The 12,390-nt window shown below is 42.4% G+C and overlaps 1 protein-coding gene across 1 annotated transcript in view; it reads right to left on the bottom strand.

Moving 5' to 3' along the window:
- CPS1 (carbamoyl-phosphate synthase 1) overlaps positions 1-2,774 on the bottom strand; it is an 88,821-nt gene extending 86,047 nt beyond the window's left edge. The window contains exon 1 of the mRNA XM_058839473.1: positions 2,652-2,774. Within this exon, the coding sequence (XP_058695456.1) occupies positions 2,652-2,774 (123 nt within the window). The remainder of the gene's footprint in view (positions 1-2,651) is intronic.
- Positions 2,775-12,390: the final 9,616 nt, after the last annotated feature.

Here is a 12,390-nt window from a genome sequence, read left to right as displayed (position 1 = left end):
GGTTAATTCCTTTATCATCCAAGACAAGCCCAAAGAAAAGCAAAGCAGGTACCATGGTAGAAAATTCACAGTTCCTACAACTTGAACTCTTCTCAAGGCTGTTCACAAATAATTTCACAAATATTTGTCCACCACAAAACTCAAAGGAGAAGAGTGAAGCAAGCCAGATGAGGCACCTAGCACAAGTCACTGAGGATCCATGGAAATGAGCACCCAACAGGAGCAGTTCACTAAGTTCCCCCCTCTCTGTAGCAATGGGCCCCATTTTACATCCCCTTCACCTCCAAAACAAGGAGTGGAGCACCTTGTGACTCATCTTTAACTTCCTCACCCACCTCTCTCCCCTCCTTGCAGTCACTGTCCCATTTCTTCCCACCTGCCTGAAATACATTTGAAGAGTCCTTCCACAGTAATCTGAAATAGCTGCTAAAGCCAGCACTCTACAAAATTTCTCTCATTTCTGACTACATTTTTAGCTCATTCCTGGTGGTTTTTAGAGCTCTTCCAAACCTCTCCTTACTGAGCCAGCTGTGACAAGACACCTATTTATTGCTCATACCACCTTTACATGCCCATTTAACTACATTGGCCTCAGAAGAGCATTAAACAACAAGAGCTTCAAACTGAAATTTCTCTGCCTATTCCTGAATTTTTAACAATCTTGATGAACCTGAAACCAGTGATGCTAAATATCCCTACTGAGAGCCCTGAAGGGTCTCTGGTCTGCTCTCTGCCCCTCTTTCACTCACTGATGCCCATCTCTTCTTTAGGATGTTATCATCTTTGATGTAATAGGGAAATTTGGACCTATTAGTCCCCACATCTAACACTTCTCACCTACAATAGTGTTTCCCCACACAGGGTGATTTAACTGGACAGAATGCATAATTGGGAGAAGCATTATTAGGCATTCTTCTAAAACTACCACTTCTCCCTCGTGCTAATACTTAACTTACACAGAGGTTAGATGTTTTCATTGTATTTTGTTACATTTCCTAAAACAGTCCAGTGAGAAAAGGAAATTAAAGGCAACTAAATGCTCATTTAAGCCTGCAATAATGGAAAAATGAGACCATTACCGAATACTGCCATTAGTCCACACACAGCATCATGGATCATAGAATGTCCTGAGTTGGAAAGGATCTCCAAGGCTCATCAAGTTCATCCAACTCCTGTCCCTGCAAAGGACAGCCCCAAGAATCCCATCATGTGCCTGAGAGTATTGTCCAAACATCTCTTGAACTCTAGCATGCTTGGGGCCATGACTTTAATTATGTTGCATTTCACTCTTTCCTCAAATTTCTGATAAATAGCCATTACTAATGCTGGTTGAAACACCAGGCCCAGGCATAGGTCACTACTTGGTCACTTGCCTCACAACTAGACTTAATTTCCACACTCTGATGCAAAGAAATTGGGAACTCACATGCTGGAGGAAGACATATAAACAGGAGCACTTCTTGCCTTACCCTGAATTCCTCTGCAGGGGAATTTTTAGTTTAAAGTTATCATAGAATCAGAGAATGGTTTGAGTTGGAAGGGACCTTAAAGACCACCATGTTCCAATCCCTTGCCATGAGCAGAGACATCTTCCACTGGAAGGCTGCTCAGAGCCCTGTCCAACCTTGCCTTGAACACCTCCAGGGATGTGGCAGCCACAGTTTCTCTGGGCAGCCAGTTCCCAGTACCTCACCACCTTCAGAGTAAAGAAATTTTTTTGCTAATATCTAAACATTCTCTGTCAGTTTGGATCCATTCCCCTTTGTCCTGTCAAGTACTGGGTGTGTTGTAAGGAGCTCAGAGAGCTCCTGGAAAATGAGTGGCTGTGGCACAGGTGAGAGAAGCCCTAGTCCTCAGGGGACAGAAGTGGTACTGATCAGAGCACCCTGCCAGGTAAGGCAGCACCTGCAGTCCAAATCTCTCAATACTCTTCCCTATGGTCTCTGAAACACCACTCCTCCAGCTGCTAATTCTATTGCACTCTTCAATTCAACACAACACCTGTGCAAAAGTGACTTTTCAATGCAAAGTGCATGCTGACAGAGCTCACACTGCACTTCAGTGGGACAGAACTCCCACACAAAGTCCCATGTCACCCACTTCTTGCAGCTCCTGTAGCAAAGAGCACTAGAAAGCTGGGGAAATCAACAGAGTGCTCCAGCCCCAGTAAATCAAGAGCTGATACACTGATGCTTTCACAAGAGTTGTCAACCTCTCCAATTAATCTCAGAGCCATTGTAGTTTCTAATACATTGAAAATGGATTCTGTATGGATTCAGTAGGATTAATTACATGCCTTAAGTGATGCACGATTTTAAATATTCAGCCAATTAATTTCATATGGACTGAAAGATCTGTTCTGTTAGCTATCAATCCTATACAAGGGTGAGTTGTTTCTAAAGAAAATAACATATAATAATTAACTGAAACCCTGAACTTCCACCTTGCAATTTACCTTGTAACTTCCATTCCAGACTAGACAAAAGTGTGTTTGCTTAGCTAATAAAAGCATTTAGCCAAGCAACCCCCTTGCTTAGGGTTCAGACAAATTTCCTCTGGTTCATGTCTCTAGGTAAGCCCTGTTATCTGCAGCAAGTTATCTCTGCATGCCAAACACATCTATTAAACAACAGCAGTTCAGTCACTGTTACCTTGATGCTCAACAGTCTGGTGCCTGTCCTTGAGAAACTCCAGTGATCAGCAGACACATTGCAAAACTTCAATCTGCCTTTTAAAGTCTTCACCACTTTGCAAGCTGTCAAAATTCTTGTCATCTCGAAAGCTGCCAGTGGGTAACTAAAGTTTAAAGAACAAAACAGAAAACAAAAATCTGCTTCTGTGTATTTCTTCAAGATTTGGTGCTGACAATACAGTCTTGTAGATCACAGGGGAAGAGAACAGAGGCACAGCATGCACACTGAACGGACTGTACAGCACTGCCCTCCACCTTCCCATTTATTCTGCCATTAAAAGGCCCAGGTGCAGCCCCACCTCCTCCCACCCCTCTGCAGAGAGGTGCTTGCTCAGGCACCCTTGCAACACTGCTCCTCAGGCTGGTCTCTGAGCACTGTCACGGGGGTTTGAACTCAGGCCAGGCACCACCTGGAAGACAGCAAAGCCTGGAAGAGAAATCACCCCAAGAATACCAGAGCATGTAGTGGCAGGACAAGGGGGAGTGGGTTCAAACTGAAAGAGAGCAGGTTTGGATTAACCATTAGGAAGGAATTTTTCCCTGTGAGGGTGGTGAGGCCCTGGCACAGGCTGCCCAGAGAAGCTGTGGCTGCCCCATCCCTGGAAGTGTTGAAAGCCAGGTTGGATGGGGCTTGGCCTAGTGGAAGGTGTCCCTGCCATGGCAGAGGGTGGAACTGGAAGATTTTCAACATCCCCTTCCAACTCAAAGCATTCTATGGCTCTGAACAGCACAGGGGCCAGGCTGCTCACAGCATGGTTTGGAGAGCTCTCAAACTTGGAGTGTGCACCCTGGCTGGTGGGACAGCCTGTGGCTGCAACAAGCATCCTTGTACTAAAGGATGTGGAGCAGGAATACCAAATTCCATGGAAAGATGAAATCATTCTGCCTTTGGAGAGCATGCACTAACACAGGTTCCAAAGCACTGCCTGTCTTCAAATAAATGAAAAATAAGGTTTTCACAACAAAAAATAAATGGTTTCCAAAGAAGAACATCTTTTGGTAACATTTCAATGGTGAACACATGAAATAAAGTGAAGTTTTTCACATATTGTTCTCTAACTACAGATCTTTGTGACTATAATCTTTGTGACTCTTCATAAAGAATAACACTCCTCATTAGCCAGAGATGAAAATGCCTCATTAAGACCAAAACTGGGGGAGAAGTATGCCCATTTATTATTCTTCAAGAACTAAAAAAGAAGAGGCCTCTTTTGAAACCCAGGTGATCAAAGTTTTAATTGGCTGAAAGCAACATATATATACACACAGATTTTTTTGTGCAGCTGGACACATTCTGCTGTAAAGGATTTAGGTGAGTTAATCAGTGCCAGGAATAGCCATGACTTCTTTTTATACAGTGGTTTGAGATTAGTCTAAATTGACACCAGTACCACATAAAAATGTGTAAAAACAGTCATGAACATCAAAAAAGATAGAAGAGAGGGCAATGGGTTTTGGTATCTGGCATGACATGAGAAGCTTTTTAGATATTTGATTGAGAAACATAGAGAAAAGGCCTGAATCCTTTATAATCCTTTATAATAGAGACAGAGATAGGGTAGAAGACAGACTGGGTGTAGAGAAGCTCCCTGGTTCAACAAGGGTTTTACAGGTGTGTAGAGCCACCAAGCCAACAATATTTCCTGATAACTTCACTGTGGTTTAGGACATCATAATCTTTCCTACAAGAAGATATCTGACAATCATTCTGATTCGTTGAAGGAGCTTGAGAGACACAAGATTTGGCTTTTTGCAAACAAACAAAAACAAATAAATGCAGGGGACTGGAAAATGTTTTTGTCAGTTCTTTCTCCATTTGCTTGGCTCTAGTCTGTAGTCATCCAGAAGCCAAAGCCATGCTTTATATTTGACCCTGCTGTTTTCCCTATTTTCATGCATGTTTTGTTATCAAAATTGATTAAGCCCACCTCAGACCTTCTGAGGTTAGAAAGGTTATACCTCCAGTATAAGAATCTTAAAGCCTCCCCCATGATGAAGGAATTTCTCTCTGCCAAAACCAGGAGAAAACTTCCAAGCTATTTGTCTCGCTGCCAACGTGCTGGAAAAAAGGTCACAAATATTGACACCTTAAGGCCAGGAAATATATAATGTATTCCCTAAAGAAGCCTCAGCTCTGAAAAACCTGTAAACACACAAACAAGCCTTCTGAGGATTGGATAGATTTTAATTGTGCTCTTGGCTTAACACAAAGACCAGAAAAGGCAGAATCACTAAGAAATGGAATCAATGAGGAAAAAGAAACTGACCATAGAATTGTGGAAGAAGAGCAGAGATCCGTGGTTTTATGAAAATGAAAGCGCACTGCCTAAGCTTGCTGGTACATGACTTCCAGTTGTAGCATCCTTACAGAAAGAAAGTTTGGGCAGTGGCTCTGGAGGAAGGATGTCTATCAGAGAAATCAGGAATGGCAGAAGATTCACTCAGACAAGAACAGTTCAAGTACTGGGGGAGAAAGGTGGGAAATTGCAATTCTGGTTTCCTTACCATGTCTTGGGTGTTTACAGAAAAGCAGAATGCCTTTTGCTTCATATCCAGTTACACTATTGTACAGAGAGAGGGACTGGGGGAAGAAGAGCAAAATGCTCAGTAAAATGAGGAACTTTTTGTTACCATTTACAAGTGGAAAACCCCAGAAACAAAATTCATCACGCAGCCCCACTGGACCGTAAAATGAAACAAAATCAGTGGTCTGTGGCTTTGCAAATCCCCACAGACAAGAGATTCAGAGAATGCTAAGTACCTACATTTTCAGAGATTTAAAACAAAGTGCTTGATCTTAAGAGAAATGCCCCAGATCTTAAGATGCCACAGCAGTGGTGCCCACAATGGAAGCACCTAAAACCAACAGCAGGGAAGCTCTGCTTTAAGTAACCAAGCTATGCAGGATTTTTCATTTTCAAGTTTTCTGTAAAAAGCACAAAGCAGTTCCAGTCTTGCTCGAGAGGCAAGAGATCAGGGCAAATTTGTGAGCCTGTTGGGCTGGATTCACATCAGTACAAGCCCCAAGTAATTGCCTTCAGCTCAGTGGATCTTCAAGTGGCAAAAGTCTCCCAGGATTGGGACAAGTGTAACAAGCAGCCCACATGAATTGATTGGGCTCTATTTCTTATGGGTGGGACCAGAGAAAAGATTTTTTCCCTCCTTATGTCCTTCAGATACTTTTGGAAATCTCTCCTGCCCATATGTCAGATTGTGTCTGATTTCTGACCACCCTGTCCTGCCTCCACTAAATCACACTTGAAAAATATTGACTGGAAAAGCAGAATAGTTGAAAGTTTCAGCAAAACTTCAATTCTCTGCCACCACTGGGAAGAAGACAAATATTGTCCTCCACCTCTACCTCTACAGCTCACACAAAATCCCTCAAAGTGATTTTGAAACCCTCTCTTCCATTTCAAAGCAAGCTCCACTTGCTTCCCTAGGAACTTATAATGAAGAGTTTTGAAAGCACCTGAAAAAATATTGAGAATGCCCATATATTTCCTAATCAGGTGTTAGTTTATCAAGAGAGATCACTGCAGAACTAGGTAGCAATTTTTGATCAAACCCCATTACTTCAGAGACAATAGCTTACTTTTTGTGCAGTATGTAGTGGGGGAATAAACAAAGTTCTCTTGTTCACATGGAAATGAGTTAATAGGATCCAAACATTCCCCATCACTCAGTCCTCTTGGATTGCTGCAGGAGAGAAAGCTGCTTTGATCCAATCTCAGATGAAATAGAGAATTCAAGAAAACCCTATGATGTTTAGAAAATTCCAAAGCAACACGAGCTGAGAATTTCAAAACTAAGGCTGGTCTTCACCTGTGAATATACAGAGAAACTGAGAGGAATAAGGAATAAAAAGGAATAAGAACCAAGCCTTACCCCTCAGCTCTCCTGAATTCTGCTGTTTAAGCCACAGAGAGAACATGGGGTTTTTTCCACGGAGATTGCTCTATTTTAGAGGAGGTCTGGAGAAAAAGGTATTTTAAATTTTAACAGGAGAGGTTCTCAGCAGATCTTCAAATTCAGGTGCTGCTTTTTGATCCAGTCTTACTAACTCACATGATGGTGCCAGGAATAATTCAATATAAACTCAGATGATTCTTTTTTTTAGATGGAAACAATTCCAAGTGACAACACAAGCACAATAAATAAAAATGGACTGCTCCTAGCTGCCCACTGTTTGTTTTCCATGCAGCTCAGTGACTCCCTGAGACACAAAGTTCTCATTCCTCTTCAGTCCCAAGTCCTTTCTACCAGTGAGATCTGGCTTTTTTTCTCCTCACTTTCTCCCAGTTTCTGTGCATGAGTAGCAGTCTCCCAGCTTTTTTACATGACTCGAGTCATACACAAGTGCAGTTTGTGACTGCTTCTCATCTAGAAATAGCAAGAATCCTACAAAACCTTAACTGTTTCTTGCAGAAGGTAATAATCATATGAAAACCAGCATAAAATCTGTTTTTAACAGCACAATTTAAATGTTATTATTAAGCCCCAACCTCACAGAAAACAAGTGTTTCTGGGTAAAGAAGAACACAGAAACCTGAGTCCTGAGCTGATGTAAATTTATCAAAAACACAAGGTGCTTTGAACAGGACATGCAAACTTCATGTTGGCAAGAGCCTGAGAAACAAAATTCCAAAATTCAGGCTGCTCTTCTCATGATCTTTGGCTGAGAAAGGCCCAGCCTGAAGAAAACATGAATACATTCATAGTTAGGGGTGGAAAACACAGTACCTATAACTCGAAACATCTTATTAATTTTGTCTGAACATCACTTTTTGTTTGGGAGTCCAAACAAACAAAAAAGTATAAAGAAATGTCTTAAATTGAGTTGCCCCAAATCTGATTTTATTAAGTACTGCAAGCAGTTATTTTCACTACTACAGAACACTTTTTTTTAATTTTCCTCTTTTAAATTAAAACAAAAATTCCTTCTGATTGGTTTTTTAAAACACAAACCTAAAAGCAAATTTCAGTTAGCACAGTAAGTGAAGGGATTCATTTTGATATTTCAATTGAAACGTCAAAAAGCATCAGAATCAAACTGAGATGCCGTGTCATTTTCCTTCAAAAACATTAGTTCAGTCTAGCTGACAGCTAAGAGCAATTCAGTTCTGTGAGGTAAATAGTTTGCTCTGGAAGCAGACCCTTATGCCATATTCATAAAATGAATAAAATGAAAAAAAACTTGCCTCAAAACAACCAAAGTATCCAGGGATGGTAGAAAATACCACAGGAATTCAGGGTACAAAAGTCTTTGCAAGCACTCAACAGGGCCTGTGACAGTTTCAATTAACATCCTATAAGATAGTTTTAAAAGCTAATAAAGACTTCCTTTTGTAAGGAAAAATAATAGAACAGCATCATTCAAAATCTCAAATCAGTGTGAATCTCAAGCCATGTGAAAGAGCTTTCTAAAAAAATAGCAAATCTCTTACTAATTCTGAATTGTCTAACTTGGCACTTCCCTTCTTTTCCAGATTTTGTCTTTAAGCAAAAATCAAGACATCTTTTTTGGTGAGTAAAGGAAATTTATAAAATGCTTGTCAATAACTATTCCACATTAGAGAAAATCTATTTTCAAGGAGATTACAGTTTTTATTAAGGCTTGAACAGTTTGCACTCCTCTGTCTGGGATATGGAGAACTTGACAAAGATAAGGCTCTTATCTTCAGCAAGAGAAAAAGAATCAACATCTTAAAAATGGGTCAAATTTCATTGCTGCTGAGATTAGCAGCTCCTCTTAGATCAGCTGACTTGGAAGAAACAGAGAAAACCCTTGCAGTGTCTGGAAAAGACTGCTGTGACTCCAACAGTTCAATTTTGGAAAGTCCTTAGTCAGCCAAAGCCCGGAGCAGGCAGAAGAGCCCTGCCAGGGGGTGATAAGGATAACCCAAAGTGCAGTTTGTTCCCAGAGCCACCACCAGCACCACGCCTCCAGACACAACTCCTGCTCCCATGGTGATGCAACAGAGAGAGACTGGCCCCAAAAAATCTCTGAGATGCCCAGAAGGTGTCTTCAGTGTTTGACTTCAGGCTGGAGCCAAACTCCATTTACTGGAAGATCTTTGGAGGGAGCAGCATTTCTCGTTCCCTGGGATTTTCCAAAAAGACATTTTTTTACAAATGGGAGCCAGGATTGGCAGTCATCCTTTTTCCCCTGTGATTCCAGAGGCTCATACATTTCACTGGCTTGTTACTGTGGATCATTAAAAACACCAAACTGGCTTTACAAAAGGGTCTACACAAATCCATGCTACACATCCTTTACAGAGTCTAAAAATAACATGATCTTGCAATGCAAGATTAGCCACATTTGCTCAAGATTCCTGTTTACATTTGCTTCCTTCTGTAGCAGCCTTGTCATGGGTGAATATGTGATAGGTTATTATACCCCAGAGTGTTTGGTGTAGCAAAGAAAACCAAAATTGACTTGCCATTGATTATATTATAAATAGATTATACATATTTCGTTATTTCTTTATTAATTATTTATTAGCTAATTTATTCATCTATATTATAAATAATTAGGCTTTTATCTAGGATGAAGGCTACAACATACACTGTCCCCAAGCTGCTAATTTATGCATAGAACTCTTTATATGCATTTGCACAGGCACATACAGTGTCCATTGGGCAGATTTGTCTTTTGCCTTTGACTTGATTGTCATTCTTTCCCCACTCACATATAATTCCACGAAAAACAAAAATTCTATGACTGAATCATTTTCCTGGACATTTTGACCTGGATCAGACCACTTGGTCCAGCCTTCTTGGTGGGCACAGAGGATCTTGGCCAGACCCATCACACACAGCCCTTTGATCTGTGATCTTGGGCAACCCAGAATGGAAATAAGGAAATAAATAAAGCAAACATCCATCAGAAGAGATAAGCAGCACAACAGAAATGTGTGTTATAGACATTTCTATTTCCTAGAACAAAAGGTACTCACAGCCAGGCACTCTGAAGTGTGATTCACAGGACAGCTACTTGTTGCCTGGACTACAACAAAACCCAGATAAAACAGGCTTCTTGTTCTCAGGACATTAGTGGGTCAGGCCTAAAGCTGCCTTCATTTTAAGGAAAAAAAGCAGCTCCTCTGAGCTGGTGTAACACAGGATCAGCCTCAACGATTAGCTCAAGTATCTGGGTAAAGTGTCCTCTCCTAACCTTAACTGAGCAAGAAATACTCTCTTAATAATCTGCGCTAAAATCTCTTTTACCACGACAGATGTCATACCCAGCCACAGGACAGGCTCAAAGCTGCATTTGGGGAGATTCAGACTTAATGTTAAGAAAGCCTTTCTTTACTGAGAGGCTGGTCAAACACTGGAAGAGGCTTCCCACAGGTTGATGCCCCAAGCCTGTCAGTGTTTAAATTTCACACTACAACTTTTGGCCAGCCCTGCAGTGATCAGGCAGCTGGGCTGGATGATCCTTGTAGGTCCCTTCCAACTAAAGTATGCCATATGAAAAGAAACAGAAAGTTTTCTACAGAAAGCTTTTTCCCTAATTTCCTGAGACTAAAAGTGAATTAATCATCCCTCCAGTATAAACTTTTTTTCCTTTGGAAAGGATATACACAACATATCTCTCCAGTCCAGTTTCTTACCCTTTAGCACCTGTGCAGTGCTAGCTGTCCCTGGTTTTGGTGGGAGGGAGAGTTAACATTTCATAGGAGTTACTTAATGTGGCCTTGGCCTCTCATCTTAACATGCAGCATCTGTGATCAATCAGCATTTTCCTTGTTGCTTCATGCCCCAGATTGGAAGGATTTGCAAAATTTGTTTGTCTTAACCTTTTCCTCACTCCTAATTTATTGGTTTTTTCTTCCTGTGAACACCCTGGGGGGAAAAGATACAGATAAAAACTTTGACTGTTGCACACAGGGCTATGCACTGAAGCATTTTCTTTAATTTACACACAGATACCCATTAGGCAGATACACACGTGAGGATGCAGATCTCTCCTCAAACAGCACAGCAAAGACTTGCTATATGGATCTGTAATGCCATTTGAGCAGGGATATGATTTTGGCTGACTAAAAACATTTTTAGGGCTGGAGAAGTAATCGATGCTGTCAGGTAAGTGTTCAGGACTTCAGCCTCAGAACTCCAGCACGGTGTATCCAGATAGCATTGCTGTAATAGCAAGGGAGCTTTATGAGCTAGTCAGTCATAAGTCTGTGTCATGCTCCATGGGGATGGCAGACACTAGATAAAGTTTTATACCCAGCAATACACAGAATCCCAGGATGGGTCAGGCTGGAAGGGAGCACACTGCCTCATCTGGTCCAACCTTCCTGCTCAAGCAGGGCTAATCCAGAGCACACAGCACAGGATTGTGTCCAGATGGGTCTGGAGTATCCCCAGTGAGGGAGACTCCACACCCTCTCTGGCCTCTGTTTGAAAAGTTCTTCCTCCTGTCCAGGTGGAACTTCCTGAGCCATTCCTGGTGTGCCATTGCTGGGCCCCACAGAGCAGAGCCTGCTCCCTGCTCTGAGCCCTCCCTGCAGACAGGGACAGACAGGGACAGACAGGGATGAGGGCTCTTCTCATCTGTATCTTCTGTTGAGGTCAAACATCCCCAGTTCCCTCAGCCCAGGAGATGCTCCAGACCCTTCCTCATCTCTGCAGCCTCCACTGGAGCCACTCCAGGAATTCCCTGTCCCTCTTGTACCAAGAAGCTGAGAACTGGACACTCCAGATGTGCCTCACGAGAGCTGAGTAGAAGGGCAGGATCACCTCTCTCAGCCTGCTGGCAATGCTCTTCCTAATGCATCCCAGGATTTCTGAGGCCTTCCTGGCCACAGGGGTACACTGCTGGCTCGTGCACAGCTTGATGTTCACCAGGATGCTCAGGTCCTTCTCTGCAGAGCAGCTTTGCAGCCTGTAGAGGTGCATGGGGTTAATGCACACTGCTGTACTGTAACAGACACAGCATTTTCCTTAACAAAATCCCTAGGAACAGTCTCCTTCCCACAAGGAGCAGCTGGCTCAAAGACAATCTGTGCTTTTGAGTGAGGGCTCTCATTGCACATCTTACAGGAGGGCACAAAGCACTGGCTGACATGTGAGTGCTGAGGTTTTAGATGCAGTTAGGCTGTCCTTCCCCTGAGGATATTCTGAGCTGTATTGTCCCTGTCACCCATTTCACTCTGACACCTAAAAATGTTCAGCAAGATTTAAATCAACCAACCCATGGGATCATGGAATAACTCTACATGCCAAGGCAGCAGGTCCAAATTCTTGGTTCATCTGGAGAGGACAGGGTGTCAAATACTGAACGGTTTTGTCTCTTTCAGCTTCAGGAAAGACAAAGCAGGGGATCACTGAGGAAAACCAGGGAGCTCCAGTTCACACTGAAAAGGCCAAGGGAACACAAGATGCTTTTCCTTCTTCCTCTAAGCACGCAGACCTCCACCTCAAAGAGCACAGGAGCTAACCACAGAGCTGGAGACACCAAAAAGGCCTGGGTAGTGCTCTGACAACTGCACTCTGAACTTCCTGGATCAAGTTCCTTGCACTACCAGAGTCAGGAGTGTCAACATGGTACAGGACTATCACAAAAAAACCCCAAAACACGCACATCTGTGGATTTGACTTAGCCCCACAACAGTCAAAGCTGGGGCCTGAATATATCAAATATATGTAGGGGGTTTTAAGCCTACTTCCACTAAGAGTAAACA

Source organism: Poecile atricapillus, chromosome 5 (assembly GCF_030490865.1).
Source record: "Poecile atricapillus isolate bPoeAtr1 chromosome 5, bPoeAtr1.hap1, whole genome shotgun sequence".
In the NCBI taxonomy this organism is placed as follows: Eukaryota; Metazoa; Chordata; class Aves; order Passeriformes; family Paridae; genus Poecile; species Poecile atricapillus.
This window is presented reverse-complemented; position numbering and strand designations above follow the sequence as displayed.